The sequence below is a fragment of the Epinephelus lanceolatus genome, chromosome 1 (genome assembly GCF_041903045.1).
Source record: "Epinephelus lanceolatus isolate andai-2023 chromosome 1, ASM4190304v1, whole genome shotgun sequence".
Taxonomy (NCBI): Eukaryota; Metazoa; Chordata; class Actinopteri; order Perciformes; family Serranidae; genus Epinephelus; species Epinephelus lanceolatus.
The window spans coordinates 16410327-16432164 of record NC_135734.1 but is presented as its reverse complement, the minus strand read 5'-3'; the positions used below and the strand labels follow the sequence as shown (position 1 = coordinate 16432164).

Genomic DNA, 21838 nt, shown 5'->3' with positions numbered 1-21838 from the left:
TATTTTTCCAGCACCCTTTGCAACATTGCACATTTGTCTGTCCAGCTTTTTACAAACTTCATTGTGTTGTTGCTAATATATGGTACATATACATGTACTGACCATCTTGTAACAATGCAAAGTTCCTCTGGGAATCCTTGGGTCCTGGCATTCACGTGGGTGCCACTTGACACACACCATCCTAAGCACTGTTACAGACCCCTTATGGTGACAGCACTCCCCGATGGTAGTGGCCCTCACAGTACGACAACGCACCATGCCACACTGCAAAAATGATTGGAATTGGTCCAAGGAATGTGACAAAGAGCTCAAGGCATCGTCCTGGCTACTGAATTCCCCAGATCCCAATCCTATTGAGCATCTGTGGAACATGTATGCAGCTGAGAGGGTTCTGTGTCCATGCCTTGACAGGTCAGAGCCAAGTCCAATCCACGGTGGGGCCTCAGATCTGTCGAGGCATGGACACAGGAGCTCTGGGGGTGCCCTATGGTTTCTGGCACCAGGGCTTAACCAGCGGATCCCTTGAGTCCTGCGGGGTACCGACACGTCCCACAGATGTTCAATTGCATTGGGGTCTGGGGAATTTGAAGGCCAGGTTGATGCCTTGAGCTTGTTGTCTCATTCTTTGGATCACTCTTGATCAGGGCTGTCCTGTGGTTTCTAGCACCAGGGCTTTGCGTATCCTATGAGTCCTACAGGGTACCAGCACGTCCCACAAATGTGTGACTGGATTGGGATCTGGGGAATTTGGAGGCCAGGTCAATGCCTTGAGTTCTTTGTCATGTTCCTGGGACCAAGTCCTAGAGCAGTTTTTGCGGTGTGGCATGGTGCGTTGTCCTGGTTCGGGGGGCCCACTGCCATTGGGGAGAGCCGCTGCCATTAGGGCGTTTAATTGGTCTGCAATGGTGTTTGGGTTGGTGGAGTGTGTCAAGTAGCATCCACTTGAATGCCAGGACCCAAGGTTTACCAGCATCAGATTGCACTGTAGGGAGATGATCAATGTTATTCACTTCACGTGCGGTTTTAATGTTGTGGCTGAGTGGTTTATATTTTCATTTAAAATGTACATTGAGAGCAACAAAAAACTGAGTCAAATTCCTTGTATGTGCACACATACTTGGCCATTAAAGCTGATCCTGATTCTGAAAATAGACAAGAAGAAGAAGAGAAGAGATGTGAAAAGAAGAGAAGACATTGCTGACACAAGATGCTGACATGCCAGCACAGGCTGAGAGAGCTGAGAGGGGGCTGAGGGAACAAGACATGGAGAGAGGAAACTGAGGATCAGATAGGAGAAGGCAAAAAAGAACAGATCACAATGACAAAAGGATGTGACTGAAACTGGAGAGGCAGAGGATGGAGGGGAATATCGGAGGATGGCAGCGGAAGTGAAGAGAGGGGGATGGGAGGAGAGATGGCGCTGTCTGTTGCAAGCTGCGGAGCTTCATATGACCTTTATGTAACTCAACTACGGGCGCTTCCTCTCTGTCTCAGTCCATCTCTCATTCACAATTGTCTTGTCTCATTCCCTCTCTCATTTGCAAGAGGACACTTGCTTAATGGTGTCAAAATTAAAACAGCTTTCCACAGGGGCTTTTAGCAGCCTTCCCTAAACTTGAGCAGAGGAGACGAGCGCACGCCCACCCCTCAACTCATTATCACACTATTGTACACAGTGGTTGCAATTCAAATTTAATTTCATTCTTATGTTTCCCCTATGAAATTTTAAAAGGTGTTAGCTCACAGCTGTCACATCTGCAAAGCAGGAGTGAATGGCAAGTGCATGAATTCATTATGTTTGCCAAGGTTATGCAGGCAGTGCTGTTTGGCATTGTGAGACTGGTATAAAATTCATCTCTGAGGGGTCGGCCTGAAGACCACATGGACTATCGAGCATCCAATCGAGATACAATGATTTACATGATTAAAAACAGACAGCACAGGTTTCATTACCAAACACAGTCCTCCCTGTTAATACAACGCTAGTCAAATGTGAACTAGTAAACTCATCGTGTATTGTTAAAATTGAAAACATTAAGATGGAAAATTGTATTCAAGAACTTTGAAATGTTGGTGAGATGCTTTTAAAAATGTTTTGAATTGAGACCTACACAGTATTTAACAGAGTGGAGTTATTTTAGACATCCAGAAGTCCAAATCCTGTTACAGAAATGGAACTCGGTTTAAAATGATGAGCACCTCTGTTAGAAAATGTCCTCATGATTGAAAAGTCAGAAGTACAATAAAAGGATTGAGGGAGACCATGACTCCTGAGCAGATTTTCGGGAGAAAATATGACCAAATATGTATAGCTTATTATGACTTATATTTATGTTATTTTTAGAGGGCAACCTCTAGTGGCCAAGGTTATGATGATGGGAGCAAAGGATGAAGTCTGGTAACGTGACGATTATAAATGCTGCTTTCCGTTTACCTTGGAAGTTGGATGTCAGAGCTGGGAATTACAAGTCAGAAATCCAAGATGTTGTTGGCAATGCCAGTCCAAGTCAGGTTAGCCATTGTTAGTAAAACGCGTTGATACCAACACATTACACTGTATGTTGCGCATACAAACACCGTAGTAACATGTCCACGGATTGAACTTGGAATGTACTGTGTGTATGACTGCTTTAATGAGACACAAATAAGACAGAAGTGCTAATAAACAGTATGTTACTACAGCTTTCACTACTGTTGATGCACGGAGCAGCCATATTGGATTTTAAGGTTGGGGCTGATGAGGTTCCTCTGACTTTCCAAGTCAAAAATTTTACTTCAGAGAGCATCCCAGTTGAAATTTCTGGTTCAAAATGTGGAAATTCAGACTTCCCAGTGCAAATGGAATGCACCAAATATCCACATAGAGAGGAGAGTTTGAGTCTTACATGACTTATTCTGTCATTTAGGTATGGCACTGGTAAGGGTGCAATTTTAGGAATTGCTTCAGTGGGTCGGATTGGATAGGAGCCTTGCTGCCTGGTTCGTACTGAAAACCTGTTTTGTTATGCATGTGCAAAGATGGTTGAAGTTAGACACTGACCTTGAGAGATTAGGGTCAGGACAGCCCACTGGTCAGGGGAGGCCATGAACAGATCGGTTTTCTGGTACATTCTGGGTCGTGAGAGGTAGGAACAAATGACTTTTATGGTCGTGTAGGTCAGTGGACTTGAGAATTTCATTTGAGGGGCTTAAAATTCTGCTGGAAGCTCAACATTATCCTTTGTAGAAACCCAATAAAACATTCATCAGTTTAAATCTGTTTACTTGCAGATTCTGGGTCAATTTTGGATGACTTCAGTAACTATACTGGGATTTTCTCCTCCCAGTATCAACAATGAGGCATTTTTAATTTGCTACAGCTCTAATTTGCCTGTCTCACTGGCAACTTCTCCACAGCAATGATGGCTGGGGCTCATGGGTATCAGAGTGTTTAGAGCCATCTGACCATACCAAAGTGACAGAAAATAGGGAAAAGAAAATTCAGAATATTATTAAAAACAAACTGCTAAAGTCCTCCCACCTCACAGCTCTGTTGAAAATGGTCTGGATCACTATTTTCAAATAGCAGACATCTGTAGCATACAACAAATGGAACATATTTGTCTCATAATTGACACTATCCCAGTATTTTACATTCAGACACTTAAGTTTTTATGCCCTTTCCTGTGCATCTGTGTTTAATAAAGCACTACCTGAGAGCCCCCTTAGGATCTGAGAGCTTTTTAAAAAGCTCAGACCCATTTTTACATGCAAGAAAATGATACCAAATTCATATTCAGAGACTTCTAATGGGAGCTAGAGTAACACGGTTTAAAAGCAAATCAAATATCCTACCACACAGAGATCCTGTTATAAATGTATGCACTGGACAATGCATTGTACATATTCTATCTAAAGTTTTCCAACAGGAAATGTAAATAAGGAATCTGCCCCATTATTTGCCAGTTTGCATAAACCCATACATTAAATATTCATGAACTAAACAAACTATATTTCCTTATTAAACAAAATAGCTGTTCCAGTAGTAGTAGAACACAAAATATACCACCGACTGCACTGAAGTTATGAAGCTTATTTGTGAGCTGATTAAATTTTTCTCTACATGTAAGGTTGGCCATTCTTCCTGGCACTGTTTATCTTACAAAGACTGCCAAAAAAAGCACTGTGGTTTACACTACAATATTAAAATCATCGAGGAAATGAAAAGAACTCCTTCTGAAAATGTCCCGTCAGACCCAATGTGCTGTGTGTTAATAGCAAACAGACAGAGCTGCCATCAATCTTTAGTCAAACAGAATGCTGTTGACTAACAGGTGTCTAATTATCCAGATCTAGGCCATTTCCAATCGCATATACCGCAGGACATTTCCAATTAAACAGTCACGGCATTCCTCAGCACACTTAATTCATATCCTCTACTGTTATGGTATCTACAAAGAGTCCACTGCTTGAAGTTTAAACCAAATTCAGAAACATCTAAGAGGCATCTGATGTCACTGACACGGAGCCTGTGTTGTGTGTTTAAAGTCTAATTGTGTGTGTGTGTGTGTGTGTGTGTGAGCAGGAGAGATGGAGTTGGTGAGAGTTAGCATGAGTAAATGAAAGGGCTATTGGAGTGTGGAATTGAGGGCAAGAAGACACAGTGCAGGGCATACGGCAACAGAGAGAGAGAGAGAGAGAGAGAGAGACGAAAGCAGCTAAGTGTGAATGATGTTCTTCTTGCATTGGGGCAGGCCACGTCACAGCCCCCATTATTCTAATGGGGCACCATGATGCTTACTGACCTTCATCATCGACAGACAGAGCTGGCCACAGAGATGACAGTGAGTGTGTGTGTATCAGTTATTCATACGATTACAATATGTGGGAGCGGTCCAGGCTATTGGCGTTGTAATTAGATGAACTACATGGACTTTACAATGCAATCACAAAGCAAATGTTTCCTTGGTTTCATTGAAGCGATGCAAGACATGCACACTCGAATATCCATGCACATATAAACATATCCACAATATAAAATGTTCTCAGGCTGCTATGGAAATGTGAAGACCTCCTTGTTTAATGAGCTGATTTAGATTAATTCAATGCACACACGCAATTGCTACAGGACATATACACACATACACTTCCACTTGATATGTTAATGAACCTAAAATAAAACTCACCAAGCAACAAGAGACTTAAATCAGTCACAAGCTGCATCCAAATATATATATATTTTTTAAAGAATGTGGAGTCTCATATCCCAGCAGCTGTGCTCCCACCTCAGGCAGTCGGAGCTCTAAGTACAGTGAACTAGCTGAGAGATATGAAGCATTATCTGACAGAACGATAGCTAACTAATAGACCTCTCAGCACGCGCGCGTAAAGCCATCAGCACTGATAAGACAGAGAGCGAGGGAGCGCAAGAGATAGAGAGTCAGTGAGACTGAGGAGGGAAAAGAGAGGGAGGGGAGCGAGACTTTGAAGCGAGGGAACAGATCGGTGTGTCGGTAATCTTAATATGGATATTGGATGTTCACTGAGTCAACTCAAGTGTATTCGTTCAAGTGATTTTAAACAACAGGTTCTTGCGCTTTGTGGAAAACAAGGAGAGACAAAAACTAATTAAACCAAAGATGATAAAAAAAAGAGGCGGCAGGACTCAAAGGCACAATACAGTGTGTGTGTGTGTGTGTGTGTGTGTGTGTGTGTGTGTGTGTGTATAAAACAGTTTGAGTGTCTGCACTAACCCACATGTCTGTGAATGGAGCTGGAAGTAAATGAATAACAGACTGCAGCTGAGAACTGTTGTAGGTGGTGCTGAATAAACGGGCTGTGATTTAATACAGAGACAAGATGATCTGAGAGCTTTCTGTGGATACGTACATCGCACACCAAAAATATCTTATTAGTCTCTCTCTCCAGTATGTACTTAGTGAAGTCTGCCTCAGATAGAGTCTATTCAGTAGTGTAAAGTTAGTGTATGTCAGCGTGTATTTATCAAAACCTACCCTCAGAACATAGTGTATTTTGGTGTCTGGCCAGTCATGACAGCACTCTGGGCTGGCGAACATCTCATTCACATCAACACATACATCTTTCTCCGTGAGACACATCCGAGTCTGAGTGTCCAGTGTGTGTTTATGCACACATGGATGTGTGGCTGTGCGTCTATAAGCCCAGTTGGACACTTAGAAAACCAGGAAGTGCTCACTCGGTGTGGGCAATTCATCACTTGAACCATTTTCTTATGCAGGGAATCGATACCTCCAGCGTCTGTTTACCAGGAGTAACTAATTGAGTACTATACACAGCAATGATCATATTCTATATTTTACAGCCTGGGCCCCTTTTTTTGGAATGTCTGCCATCTTATTTATCAATTACAAGAACATTTAATTCAAACATGCTCTCTCTATATCTCTAGATTTAAAGCAAACAGGGATCCAACAGAAGAAGAAGACAGTCCAGTTTAACCTGCACATCTTAGGCCGAAGTGAAAACAGAAGTGAACATGAATTATTACCCATACTCCATTGCATTGTAGAGCTACTTCCTGCTTTCCAGCACTTGTGTTTCCACTTCCCCTTAGATGAGAGGATTAAAGCTGTACTCATCAATATTTTTATATTAACGATGGATCAGATGACTGTGTGTAATATAAGAGGTCTTGCTCATTATTACAGACGTACAGTACAGATAATTTCACAAGACTCTGGCTGAACGTGGCTTTGGTCTCACTGCTCTCTTCAATCTTGTTGTCAGGTAACTGCTGTTTCAGTAAAAGGCTCTGATAAACTCACTGTACACTACCTGTTCAGCATCAAACAGCAGGCAGAGTTAGCAACTAGCTGAGGAAGCTATACCTTTTTCCCACCAACATTAGTGCGCATATGCAGGTTTTTAAATGCGGGAAAACTCCTGAAAAATAGGTGATGGATTCCTTTCTGATTGCCAGTAGACCAGTGCCTTTCTGTTTTAGTTCTGGAAAACAGGGTTAGTAAACAGTACAAAGCAGCACAGAGGCCAGTAAAGCATCTCTTCCTTTCTTTCTCTCAAATAAAGGTCTACTTATTGTACCTAAAATCAACTCTCAATTTGCTCATGGTGCTTTTAGTCATTAATCATCCTACTCTCTGGATTTCTCTTCCACATGAACTACGGTCCGCTACAACAGTGTTCTAAAAACATGTCTTTTTTCGCAAGCTTATAGTTAGGTTTCTGTGTGTATTTTTATTTGTTTTAGGAATTAGTACTATTGTTATTTTTCTCCCCTTTTGTAAGAATAATGATAATAATATCTTGTTATTTTTGTCCTGCTTGTTTTCATATTGTAATACTTTATTATCTCATATGATATTTTATATTTGTCATGTACAATGTATCTTAAGCACATTGAGTTTACGCTTGTCGTATGAAAAGGGCTATATCAATAAAGTTGACTTGACTTTACTTTTTCATACTCGATGAAGAATAATCTGGAACAATGCTCAAACACTGCTTGCATGTAGTCGGACAAACTTTGTGGCTGAAGTGACAAACAGTTGTAGAAGTTGTCAATGGTTGACGTTTCCATCACTGCTAAACGAGGCTGGAGCTGATAAATACCCAAGACTGCTACAGAGTCATTTGTCCAGAGAATGAATGCCGATTGTAACCCTTTCCACTAAAGACAAAAGCCAGATGTTAGTGGGGTTTTCATCCAGTAGGACATGGGTATTAGTGGAGCATTTAGCGGCTTAAAAGCTATATAGGAGTTGGTGAAGAGCAAAACTGAGCCAAAAGTAGGGCTAATATTGGACTTATATTTCTTAGATGGTAAGAAACACATCTCCAAAAGTATGCTAATATTGCCCCGAATCTGGCAGGGTTGTATATTAGCAGCTGTCTCCTGTCAACTGACCAAATCAGTAAATGCAGGTTACTTGGTAATCTAATCTTCTCATGTTGCTGTGCCCCATGAATTCAGTTATGTTGTTGTCACTGGTCCCTGTGTCTCCTGCTTAACTGAGGAGTAAAATTATTCTACAACAAATGGAAATGAAATAATAACCCCAGTGTCAAGCAAACAATTTTCTACCGCACTAATCAATTCTAACTCTGCCTATATTTTGCTTCATTATGTTTGGGGGCTGTCTGCGATTTATTTAAATTAAAAAAACAGTGTTGACTACACAACCCCTGAAAAGTAGTCTCCATATCACCCACCATGTTTGCTGCTTTAAAAAGGCTACTAGAGTGGAAAAATATCAATAATATGCACATTTTCTGCATAAATGTCACTCAAAAATGCAAATCTGCTGAAAACTAATTCAACAGATGATTACATAAATGAAGATAAGAACATAAATGATGAGTGTGTTCTGTAGCTTGTTCACACAGAGAAATATATGCTTCACAGGAGCCATTAGCTATATACAGCAATATTTGTCCTACCACTGTGTCCTTTTCTCAAATCCTGCATTTCACTTGCACCGCCACGCTCTTTCAAATCTCTGTGCCTGTGTGTGAGTGTGTGTGCGGGTGTTATTGACAGTCAGCAGCGGGGGGTATGTGCTATGTTGTGAGACACTGACAAGCTGTATTTCATGGAGCAGATGAAGCATTTTGAAGTTCTTTAAATCCCTTTAAGGGTCCAGCCGGGGACTTAGCTTCTGATGCCGCCGCCTCTGCTGCTGCTGCTTAAGTCTCTTGCTGGGAAAAAACTGGGGTCTCGAAGACGTCCCCCCGTACAACTGTGTGTTTGCATTTGTGTGTCTTTTACAGTGCTGTGTTTATGTATTGGCTTGTATTTTCTTCTGTGTCTTTGCACATGTGGGCGATTTTAGAGTGTATGTCCTTGAAGTTCATAACCTCGGGCATTGACACCCTGCCATACTTTTCTCAAACACACTCGCTCTGCCTCCCCCACCTCTACACCCAAGCCCCAGTCCAATATCCACACCCTCTCCCGCCCACCAATGCCTTATCCTCTATTCTGAGGGGGTTGCAGGAGGGAAAGCGAACTGACAGAGTTCCAATAGTGTAGTTGTTAGACATGGCAGGGCCGCTGTGGGCTTAACTGCTGGCTGGAAAACTTCATCTCACATCCCCTTGCTCCTCCTCCTCCTCCTCTTTCTCATTCTGTCCTTTCCTGCCTCCCTCCTTCATTACTCTCGCCATCCCCTCTGGTGGTCCTGCAACTCCAATCACTCTGCTCTTATTACCAGGGAGAGGGGACACACACACACACACACTCTCACACACACACACACACACACACACACATACAGTGACTGTTCGTTCTCCCCATTACCAGAGCATGTCCCTCGCTGCTGGGGACCGTCAGGTATGCTTGATTCTGCTTTTTTTTCTCTTGACTTACTCTCTTTATGTCTCTCTTTGCTAAATCTTACTCTCTACGTCTGTCTTTCTTTCCCACTCTTCCTCTTCCTTCCCTCACTCTCCCTTCTCTCTCCCGAGCAGCCAGGGGGACAAATTGGCGCCCGGCTGAGCTAAATGTGCCTGGTGCTGAGAGCCAGATGGTACTGGCAGAGGGATGGAGGGAGCGAAGGATAGATGCTACTGAGAGATGGAGCGCAGAAGCCATGGTGCGGCAGGGCAGCGTGGGGGAGCTAGCTTTGCACACTAATAATCTATTAGTGCTCAGGGGCCCGAAAGCTGTGCATAAGCCCTTGCCAGGAGAAGGCCTTACTATGTCAGAGCTTCTGGGTGTTCTTGAATCAAGACTGGACAATACACAATGAGGAAGAAGAAGAGGAGTGAACTGCTGAGGAGTGGAGAAAAAGAGACTGACAGATGATGTAAAGCGGTCATGATGCAGCAGGAGGGGAGGAGAGGATAAGAAAGAGTCACAGATAGAGGGAGAGGTGTGATGTCAGTCAGCTGCTGGGAGGGAGATGTGCTGTTAATTAGATTCATTTCTCGACTCTTCTGGGGTCATTTAAGTTTGTTTCTGTCTCTCTTGAAAAATTATGGATCCGTCTGCCCAAAGAACAGAAGCGGTCTGACTGGTCCATCAGAACATAAGGCTTGGCTAAGGCATGAGATTAAAGGATAATAAAGTAAATTGCAGAAATCTGGGAAGTCTGATGAGGCACAAGGGGTCAGACGATCATACAGGTTTTAAACAATCACCCAGGTTAGCAAGACTGAGACAGAAAACATAGGTGAAGGGTGAAAACCCAAACTGTCCATTGTAAACATCCATCACAGCTTACATACCAATGCCATGGTTAAGCTTTGACCTACCATACTTGCTGTAGTTGTAGGCCTGCATAGGGTTTGTTTCAGCATTTGGAGGGGCACACATAAGACACATCTGAAGCACTTGGTGCATATAATGCCCTTATTCTAAAGCACTTTGCTTTTAATAAAGTTTCTTCTTCTTCTTCTTCTTATTATTATTATTATTACTATTATTACATGAAATGAGGGGTTGGATGGGTCCTCCACCAGAAAATTTTTAGCATCAAACATTTAATTTCCTGCATTCTGGTGAATTTTTATGCACAATTCTTTGCCTTTTCAGCATCAGTTTATGGTGTAAATGTCTTTATTTTTGTCTCCTTTGCTACAGTACTTCCATGTTTTTATTGGGCGGATATGTCCCCTGCATCCCCCCAAAATCCACACCTATGTCTGCAAAGTCTTCCTGTCAACTGAGGAATGATTACCAAAAATTCGGACACACTACAGTATTACCTATAAATAAAGGAATTAAGAAAATTTGGATAAACTTTTGGCTTGTTTCATGTATTTGAATATTATTTTATAATGTGTGTATGTTTGTTTTTTTTGCACTTTGTATTTAAAGCACTTTAAATTGCCCTGTTGTTGAAATGTGCTATAAACTTGCCTTGCTTCATTTACTTCCTGTCCTTGGCCTACCCTAGTTTCTTTCCCTGTTTCACCTCTTTTTAGCTATGCGAGTTCAGTGCTATCATAACCAAAAGAAATGATGAACAGAGCTATGAAATCAGACCAAGTGGTAAGACATTGGGATTTTCCTGTTAAGTTATAAACCTTAAGATGGATAAGTTCAGTGGACAGTTGATTTGTTTAACTTAAAGGGGAGGTATGCTTTTCCTTATTTTCTGTCATATATATATAATGTTTAATGGAACATGTCCAATTGTGAAGGTTTGGTCGGCCTATGGGTTAAAACTGCGTCCATGAAGTACAACATCCAGCCAGGGACTATGTTCATCTCTCTCCCCCTCTTTTTCTCTCCCCTTGCCCCAAAACATAATTAAAAGAAAGACTGGAGATGGTTGTGGACAAGCAATGGTTTGGTGCAATTAAGGGTAAGAATGTGGATGGAACATCATTCTTGGTTGAGTCTGTAAGAACATTGCCCTCTCTCTTTCTTTCAGCCTCATACTCGCTCTCTGTGACTCTCTCTGCCTCCCTCTCTTTCCTTACAGGGTTTCTTGGTGACATTCAGCTGCTCACTTCGTGCTCCACTTTCCTCCCCATCAACCCAAATTCCAGTATTTTGTGCTTACATAACACGTAGCATAAGATTTGGACATCAGCAGCAGACCAATGAGATGTGGTAATTTTTCAACTGACTTTGCCCACCCTCCTCAATATTCTCCTATCATGGTGCACAAAGCTGCCTCAGCCATCCATGCATAAGCAACGCTAGCCGCGGGCATGCTCGCTCACACACATACGAACACACAGACTCAGGGAGACATGTAGATGCAGCATGCTGACATTTAAGAAAACACAGGCAATGTGTGTGTGTGCGTGCGTGTGTGTGTGGTTATTATTTGTTTGTGGATGGATGCAGATGTGAGGCGGAGTGTTGTGCCTTGCTGAATGTTTGTGTCATGATAAGCTCAGGCCACCTCCAACCACAGTGCAGGGGGACCTTGGAGCTCTTCCTCCTTCCTCTGCAGTGTGGTACAGTATATTAGCTTTGACACCTATTCCCTCTCACACTGTACCTGTAAGCAAAACACACCTCCAGTACAGTAACTATGATGGCGGAGTACCAAGCCTGCAAGGTGCACTTCTGCTGGCCCTGCTTCAAGTAGTGTAAAATACCAGGCTCTCTATTGGCCGAGCTAACCATTACCATAAAAAAAGAATGGGGTTATTAAGCCCATATATTTATTCATGGCAATGCTGGGGGTGATTAAGGTCTCTGATCAGTTTCCTTGTCCTTAAAAAGGCTTACACTGATACATATGAACCCACACTTTTTAGGCTGATATGTTCACGAAGTCAATAAACTGTACTGATAATAGTTCTCAAATGTGGGAGTACTTTAACACCAGGCTGAAATGCCATGTTTCATTGTCCTGACTTGTGGCCACGCCCAGCCATATCACAGTTTGTCCCTCCTCTCCAGTCCCATGCCCTATTCCCCAAACCAAACCATTGACATTTTTCTTCCAAATATCAGATGCCCTCTGACTTTCTTTCCTTTCCACATCACCTGATTGCCCCACCCATCTTCTCATATGTTCCGACTTTTCTTGTCAGCTTTGCAGTTACCTGACATTCCCCGCCCACCTGCTCACCTGACCCCACACTCCCATCAGTCCTCCAGGTATTTAACCATCCCGTTTTTCATTCACCAATTTATTCTATTTTTTTGTTGGTTTCTAGCTTTATACTTTTGTGTTAGAGCCTCTGTTGTCTGTATGTTTTCCTGGAACTGTGTCTTCCTATGGGCCTATCTGCTACCAGCTTGCCTCCTGGTCTGCCTGTCTGCCTACCTGTACCTCCCTGAAAGCTATTTCACCAAATAATTCCCTGAGGTCATCCTGCTTCCTTCTTGGTCTGCATTTGGGTCTTATCCCTGTTGCCCTGCATTGCCCTGAGTGCTCTGTTGCAGCTGTAACTGCACCCAAAAGGGATGTCACAGTGTACTAACACACCTTGGGGTACACTTGTACATCACTGCAGAAAGTGAGAAGTTATGGCAGCAAAGCAAGATTTTAAGGTGCATTTTAAGGTCAAGAGAAAATAGCTTCAGGAAAGATTTGTGCATGTCCCTGATTTTCTATAAGTTTAAATGAAAACTTTGCTGATTTTCAACCAGCTCAGTGTCAACATAGCATGTGCAGATGAGCAGTGTTTGGCTTCCCTCCTGACTCAAGCACCCAGAGATCCCTGCCCATCTGATGGTGAAGGTCAGCCAAGTGGCAGACTTAGATGATGCTGGCGGATCTCTCTCGGCACAGGGTATGCCAAACACCATTTATCTGCAAACACTATGATGACACCGAGCTGGTTACATTTTGAAGTTTCCCTTTATTTGACTTTGTACACATTGTTAATTGTTTGACTTAGGGTGCCAACTTTTTTATGTCATTACCTCACCGCATTGCAGTTTATACTTCTAATGAATTACAGCAATTCATCTCAATATATCAAACTGGACTTCGTATTTGTCTCACTAAACCAAACCTCCATTTAGTCCAGATGACAACATAACTGTTGCCTGTTTGTTATGTCGTCAAACAGACACAGGGTGCTTCTCCACAGCTTTAAACAGTGGGCAACGTGTGTAACCTTCCCTCCCACACTAGACCGTGTTGTGCTGTGGGCTAAGGTCAGCTGCAGGAGTAGGAAGGGACGAGAACTGTCTGAGGGACCAGATAATGGACTACTGGGTTATTGATGAGATAAACAGAGAGAGTGTGTGAAAGAAAAACGGTGAGATAGAAAAAGAAAGAGGTCAGGAATAAGAGAGGAGGAACAATTTATGGGGGAATGAAGAAAAATGACCAACGAACAGGAAAGATGCCAGGAAACAAAGTGGTGTCACATCTAGATTTTGGCAAAGAACACATGAAACAGGAAGAAGGATGGAGAGAGGCCAACACACATAAACACATAGACATATGTTACACTTCAGAGAGGCTCAGTGAATGTACGTGCACATTCAGTGTGTGTGGATGCGTGTTTATGTTTCTGTACAAGAGTAAGCAACCAGCACTGGTATGAGAGGTCAAAGGACAGGTCTTTGGGTGAGGTCAAGTAAACACAACACGCAAAAGGTTGTGGGCAAGTGTATGTGTGTTTGGATGCGTTTCAATGTGGATGAAGGGGTTAGAATTTAGAACAAGAGGCATTTGTTGTTTTGGAAGGGCAGCGAGCTGTGTGTAGTGTGTGTGTGTGTGTGTGTGTGTGTCTTTCTCTCTGTGTATTTGTATGCTGGCAAAAATAGCCAGTGTTGTCTCTGACTGGAACAGGTGTCCAAACATCACAACACACACTCACACAGTCATCAAACACAACATGTAACTCACACCCCACCATGAAGGCACACACCTCTTTGAAAGATGGAGGACTGGAGGCTCTTGGTATGGTGTTATCTCACAAAGAATATTTTCTCTGACTTGTTGGAAAGCTTACTTCAGAGCCAAAAAAGTTGCTGCACAATGAAATCAGTGGGGTTCCCTTTGCGGAACAGTGCGACATTCATCTGGTTTTTTGGTCACGAGTTAGACAAGAAGATGAAAACTGAACTCGTGTCTGTGTGTGAAGTATGGAGCCAGAGCAGGGATGCAGTTAGCCTGGCTTAGCATGAGGACTGGAAGCAGGGGGTAACTAGCTAGCCTGGCTCTGGCCACAGTTAAAAAATGCACCTACCAGGCCCTTTTTAAGTGGAAACAAACAGCTTTTAAATTTTTACCCCGTTAGCATCAAGTGGTATCACTACTGGCACTGCTGGTGCAAAGACAACCACATCGCTTCCTGTTTTCCTCAGAGCCTAGCAATGGGGTTCTTTTCCTTTTGTCAGGTTGTGTTTCCACAGTTACTTTGGTGGTTCCACCATCCACCATTTCTTCTACAGGGGATAGTAACTGCAAGAAACTTACAGTGATACTTATTGGTAACTGGAGAAGGCTATCAGGCTATAATAGCTGGCGGGGAAAACAAAAGCGCTATCCTGTTCCTGATTTGGTTGCGTAGAGGATGACACACTTCCTTTGTGTTATAAATTGAGCCTTCATGCCATTGCTTTGTGCAATCAACATTTACTTCATGACATGTCAAAGCAAAGAAACTTGTCTATTTCTGTTTTAAACTCAGTAATTTTATAATAATTTTTTATATTTTTTAATCTGTACCCCAACAGTCATGTGAAAATGACAGTGTGTGGTTTGACGGGAAGATCTGAGCTTCGAGTAACCAGCCGAGACTTAAGTGTTGTTCATAAAAAACAATTATAAACAATAATAAAATAGTAATCAATAGCTTCATTACCCCGTGTACAGATTAAACAACAACAACAGAGCTATGCTAGCTGTTTCCCACCTGCTTCCAGTCTTTATGCTAAGCTAAGCTAACAACCTCCTGGCTCCAACTCCATACACAGACAGACACGATACTGGTACCCATCTTCCCAACTCTCGACAAGCTCATTTCCCAAAATGTTGAACTATTTTTTTCATTATGACCACATTAACAATAAATAAATAAATAAAAACCGTCTCTTGCGAGTCCCCCAATAGGAATGATACTTAATCCACTTTAGTATTGGTGCCCTTCTGAGTCATAAGAGACACTTTATCATAGAACATAGTGATTATATAGGAATATTATTAGGGCTACACAATATGCAAAAAAAATCATATTGGGATTATTTTGACAGATATTGCAATATCGATATAAGTGAGAATGGTGAAATGAATTTTTGCATTTGACTTTCACTGAAAGAAATATACAAATACAAACTCTGATGTGATTTTTGCTGGGGTCTGTAAGAAACAAGCATACTCCCTTATGTCTTGAATATGATTTCCAGGCCAGGGACTCTCTGCAGCACCATAATGCTTCATTTATATGGTATGTTGTGATGCACTTTACTTTTAAAAAAATGCACCTCCTGTGATTTGGATATTGCACTTGGCTATATTGCAATTTCAATATATTTACAGTACAGGCCAAAAGTTTGGACACACCTTCTCATTCAATGCGTTTTCTTTATTTTCATGACTATTTACATTGTAGATTCTCACTGAAGGCATCAAAACTATGAATGAACACATGTGGAGTTATGTACTTAACAAAAAAAGGTGAAATAACTGAAAACATGTTTTATATTCTAGTTTCTTCAAAATAGCCACCCTTTGCTCTGATTACTGCTTTGCACACTCTTGGCATTCTCTCCATGAGCTTCAAGAGGTAGTCACCTGAAATGGTTTTCCAACAGTCTTGAAGGAGTTCCCAGAGGTGTTTAGCACTTGTTGGCCCCTTTGCCTTCACTCTGCGGTCCAGCTCACCCCAAACCATCTCGATTGGGTTCAGGTCCGGTGACTGTGGAGGCCAGGTCATCTGCCGCAGCACTCCATCACTCTCCTTCTTGGTCAAATAGCCCTTACACAGCCTGGAGGTGTGTTTGGGGTCATTGTCCTGTTGAAAAATAAATGATCGTCCAACTAAACGCAAAACCGGATGGGATGGCATGTCGCTGCAGGATGCTGTGGTAGCCATGCTGGTTCAGTGTGCCTTCAATTTTGAATAAATCCCCAACAGTGTCACCAGCGAAACACCCCCACACCATCACACCTCCTCCTCCATGCTTCACAGTGGGAACCAGGCATGTGGAATCCATCCGTTCACCTTTTCTGCGTCTCACAAAGACACGGCGGTTGGAACCAAAGATCTCAAATTTGGACTCATCAGACCAAAGCACAGATTTCCACTGGTCTAATGTCCATTCCTTGTGTTTCTTGGCCCAAACAAATCTCTTCTGCTTGTTGCCTCTCCTTAGCAGTGGTTTCCTAGCAGCTATTTGACCATGAAGGCCTGATTGGCGCAGTCTCCTTTTAACAGTTGTTCTAGAGATGGGTCTGCTGCTAGAACTCTGTGTGGCATTCATCTGGTCTCTGATCTGAGCTGCTGTTAACTTGCCATTTCTGAGGCTGGTGACTCGGATGAACTTATCCTCAGAAGCAGAGGTGACTCTTGGTCTTCCTTTCCTGGGTCGGTCCTCATGTGTGCCAGTTTTGTTGTAGCGCTTGATGGTTTTTGCGACTCCACTTGGGGACACATTTAAAGTTTTTGCAATTTTCCGGACTGACTGACCTTCATTTCTTAAAGTAATGATGGGCACTCGTTTTTCTTTAGTTAGCTGATTGGTTCTTGCCATAATATGAATTTTAACAGTTGTCCAATAGGGCTGTCGGCTGTGTATTAACCTGACTTCTGCACAACACATATGATGGTCCCAACCCCATTGATAAAGCAAGAAATTCCACTAATTAACCCTGATAAGGCACACCTGTGAAGTGGAAACCATTTCAGGTGACTACCTCTTGAAGCTCATGGAGAGAATGCCAAGAGTGCGCAAAGCAGTAATCAGAGCAAAGGGTGGCTATTTTGAAGAAACTAGAATATAAAACATGTTTTCAGTTATTTCACCTTTTTTTGTTAAGTATATAACTCCACATGTGTTCATTCATAGTTTTGATGCCTTCAGTGAGAATCTACAATGTAAATAGTCATGAAAATAAAGAAAATGCATTGAATGAGAAGGTGTGTCCAAACTTTTGGCCTGTACTGTATATCAATTGTGCAGCTCTAAAATATATTATACAGATATAAAGTGATGGAAGAGGATCTGTGACCTGCTTTGTTTGACACACAGTGTTCACCCGCTGCCTGCTCTGTCTCTCTCTATCCCAGTGTTACACACATACAGTATGTACACACACTCGCAATACAACACATTCTATTTGACAGTGTCGGAACAGTTTTTCTCACACAGAGGAGGCATTATGCGTGTGTGTGTCTGTGCGTGTGTGCGTATACTGTATAAGCATGCGTGTGCGTGCATGCAAGCATGTGTGTGTGAGCCTCTGTGTGTGTGTTTAAAACCTAATTTGTCTATGGGCAAACCCATCTCTGAGGGCTGTATTAGAAGCATTTTGCACTGTAATGGGCTGACATGTTAATCTGAAACTCTATTCTCTGTAGCTAATGAACATATCCATCCTAGTGTGTGTGTGTGTGTGTGTGTGTGTGTGTGGTAAAATGGCAACGTCGTCCCATTTTTACAACGCTACTGAGGCAAACATAAATTTGAGCACTGATGCCAAGGTGATGTGGGTTTATGTATTTTTAACAATGACGACATTGGAGAGAATTGAATTTTGAATTGCTCACACACTTTTTGTGTACTTCGTGTGCGTGTGTGTGAGTGTATATGTGGAGGAGAGACATAGATCTGACAGTTCTGGGTCAGACCAGTCCCATGGAGTCAGGGAACCTACAGAAGACAAAACAAAACAAAACACAAATACACACACACGTACACACCTAGTAAGTGAAGATGACAAATGTTTGTTAGGCAAACGGAAAGGGAAAAGTGGTTGGTTTTGGGGCAAAAAAGGTTGCCTTGCTGTGCCAACACTCATACATCAGTCTACACCTTGGGAGCAGAGAGAACTGAACACACACACACAGAAAAATATGTCTCACATAGCCGGCAACACACGTGTAGACACTGCTGACTGGAGGGCTACACAAGAAAGGCGGCAAGAGCAAGCACAAAGCTGTGATTCTGTATTGTAGTCGAGGGCATGGACACACCAACTATGGTCATGTTGAGCGCAGCCGCGAATTGGCCTAATTACCACTGACACATATAGGATGGCGGGATGGCCAATTGCTACAACATTTCTCTAATGTATTCATCACACCCCAACTTGAGATATCAGAGACAGTATGTTATTTTTTTCCACACTTCCCCCTCATCATGATGAGATGCAATATCCAATGATGCATCAGGACCAGAACATCCTCATTCTTCCACAGTTGAGCAGACATAAACTGAGTAGATATCGATTGCAACTGAGATATTTCTCATTTCTCAGTATTGCTTCACCCACTGTCCATTGCATCATCTCTCTGCTCTGTGGCTGCTGTGGAAATGACCACTGCTGTGTTTTGTGCATGAGTGTGTGTAGTGTTGGGAGAGAGAGAGAGAGAGAGAGAGAGAGAGAGAGAGAGAGAGAGAGAGAGAGAGAGTGCAGGAGACAGCTTATGCATGTGCGCACCAGTCATAATGTCTGCATAATGTCCCCAAGGTCTATGACTGTATAACTAATACTTGTATTATTGCTAGAATAAAACATTACGCTGAACCAAGCAGGATTAGAAAACAAGCATGACAGCCTCTTCCCACTCTCTCTCTCTCTCTCTCTCTCTCTCTCTCTCTCTCTCTCTCTCTCCCCCTCTCTCTGTCTCTGACACACACACACACACACACACACACACACACACACATATGCATGTGTGGAAGCAAGCAGCCCAGGGCCATGTACACTAGCAGGCGGCCATGTTTCTTTCACAAGAGGCTGCAGTGAGGCTGTCATCGTCAGCATGGTTCTCTCCCTCGCCCTCACACACACTCAGAACACACACACCATACTGTGACATCATGCCACGCATTTAGACCAGAGGGTCAGAGGGTAACACAGCTTTATGTGCTGAGGCTTCATTGTCGTCATGCTCGGTGACTGCAGCAGCCCTTATTCAGCTCTCTTTTCTCTCACATACACACACACACACACAGGCTACAAAGATATCCCAGTTTACCATCAGCTCCTTTCACTCGCACTGCGACTGACAAGGCCGGTCACCACACACAGAGGTGAGGCTGTTTCAATCCAGATAATGATAGGTGGGCCCTGCCCTCCTCTCTGACCAGCAGGACTCTCAACAACTGGCGCAGACCTCCACAGTCAGAGCGGACATTCTCCTAGTGAGTAAAAACCCTCCATCGTACCTCCTGTCCGCCTTTCAACCTACTACATTACCTGTCTACCTACGAGACGTTCAGATCCTCCTTTCTGACACACTGCCACTTATGAGCTTTTGAAGTACTATGTGCCTGTATATCCCCATCATCTTCACAGTTATTCTCATGCTGATATATCCCGGGACATGCAGGAGTGTTAGAGGGGTTCCCCAGCAGAGGTGTGCACCCAGGAAAATCCAGAGAAATTAGGGGTGTAACAACACATCGATCTAGATTGAAATACTGAATCTGTCGTCTATCGTCATCTTTAAGTTTGGCCTTTATTTTGAAATTCCCATGGCATGTGTCACTATTTCCGTCCAAACACACCTCCTTCCTAAACATTCAACAGTGCGCCAGGCAGATAAAGGCAAGAAGCCAAGAGAAAGACAATGAGGATGTTTTCTGATATCATCTCGTATCGATCACAGACTACTGAATTGAATCGAATCGAAATCGTATCATGGCAGACATTGTGATATCAACAAATATCATATCGCCAACCAAAGAACTGATATGTCGTGTCATGATGAAACTTGTGATTTACACCTCTAAAAGAATAAATGAAACAGTCAACTTTTTCAGGTCTGGTTTCAGCGGTGGGACTATTATCGAGGTATAGTGTCATTTAATTAGCTCCAAATCAGTCACCATCAGCACCACCATGGCCTCATTAACCTGCTAGTTAGCCCTGAGGCAAATAAGGTGCTCAGCCCTCGTGGCCCCCAGTTCCTTCCACTTTTGTGCAACCTACACACTTTTGTAGGGTAGAACATTACTTGGCAGTAACATAAATGGTATGAAACATATAAGCAGGAATCAGGAAAGCAGGGGTCCATTCAAGACAGGTAATCAAGATTAGATGAAGCAGATCCCACTGTGATGCCCTTTTAATGCCAGTTGGTGCATCTTCCCAAACAAATTTTCAGTTACATCAGCACAAACCAGTGGAGCTCTGGGTCATGGAGTTCTGGGGCCCACTCTGCCAGGTTGGTGCACCACCCTCTGTACCAAAGGGTTCAGGATCACCACTGACCCATCATCTCCTCACACAGACCTACTGGGTACACATTTGTGCATTTCATTACCATATTGTGAGCTACATCATTGTTGCTGCTCCCTTGGAGAATCTTTTCCACCTCACCCCACACCACAGCCCGACCCTCCCCCCTCCAGAAGCCGACTGCTCCTCACCTGAGGCAGCGCGGCGTTGATCTGCCGCTGGAGCACGTCCCTCTCGTGCAGCGCCCCCTGCAGCTTAGTCTGAGACTGAATGAGGGTCTCCTGAGTCTCCCTGAGGGACTCCAGCAGTTTGTCCCTCTCGTCCAGCATGTTGACCATCAGCTGCTCGAAGTTGGCCTCCTGGTCTGAGCCGTTGGGGACGCCGCCGGTGCCTCTGGGAGGACCAGCCGAGTCTCCTTCGTTGATGGTCGGCATCACCTCGCACATCATCTTCCCCTCTCTGTGGTCTGGGCAACGCTATAGGACAGTGTCGCTGTCGGGATTAAGAAGGGGGAATATGTGTGTTACAAGCCTGATAAACAGACTTACAATAACTGATAAGAGGGCCTATTAACGCCCCGTAGCAACGGACAGCCAGCACAATCCTTTAGAGACGTTTTACTCCCATTGCTTTACATTTCTCGTGCATCAAACGTGCATCCTCCAGCTCCAGATAGCCTTACCTAATCAGAGTGACTGAAATGATGAGATGATGATTGACCTTTCATCCATATTAACCGGCGTTTTTTCACCCCGTGAGCAGATCCGCCCTGCCCGGCGCGCCATGCACTCACATGTAGAAATCCCGGCGTGATATGATTGACAGCTCAGAGATAGACGGGTACGTTTGGAGGGGTGGTGCCCGCGAGCACGACGGAGATCATAGCACATTGGCAGGAGAATTTAAACAAAAAAAAAAAAAAAGCAAGAAAATATCCGAGAGGAAACGTTCAATCTGCGTCCTTAGTCTTGGGGACAGTGGGAGCGAGTATTATCTGCATCCGCCTTCTCCGCTTCCATCTCTCCACACCGCCACCGAACCGACGCTCACTCCTCCTCCCACACACACAGTCGCTCCGCCAC

At 43.3% G+C, this 21838-nt stretch overlaps 1 protein-coding gene across 1 annotated transcript in view; it reads right to left on the bottom strand.

Annotated features, from left to right (window-relative positions):
* ppfia4 (PTPRF interacting protein alpha 4) overlaps positions 1-21838 on the bottom strand; it is an 82770-nt gene extending 60932 nt beyond the window's left edge. The window contains 2 exon segments of the mRNA XM_078166269.1: positions 20948-21248; positions 21439-21838. Coding sequence (XP_078022395.1) covers positions 20948-21205 — 258 coding nt within the window. The 5' untranslated portion in view covers positions 21206-21248; positions 21439-21838.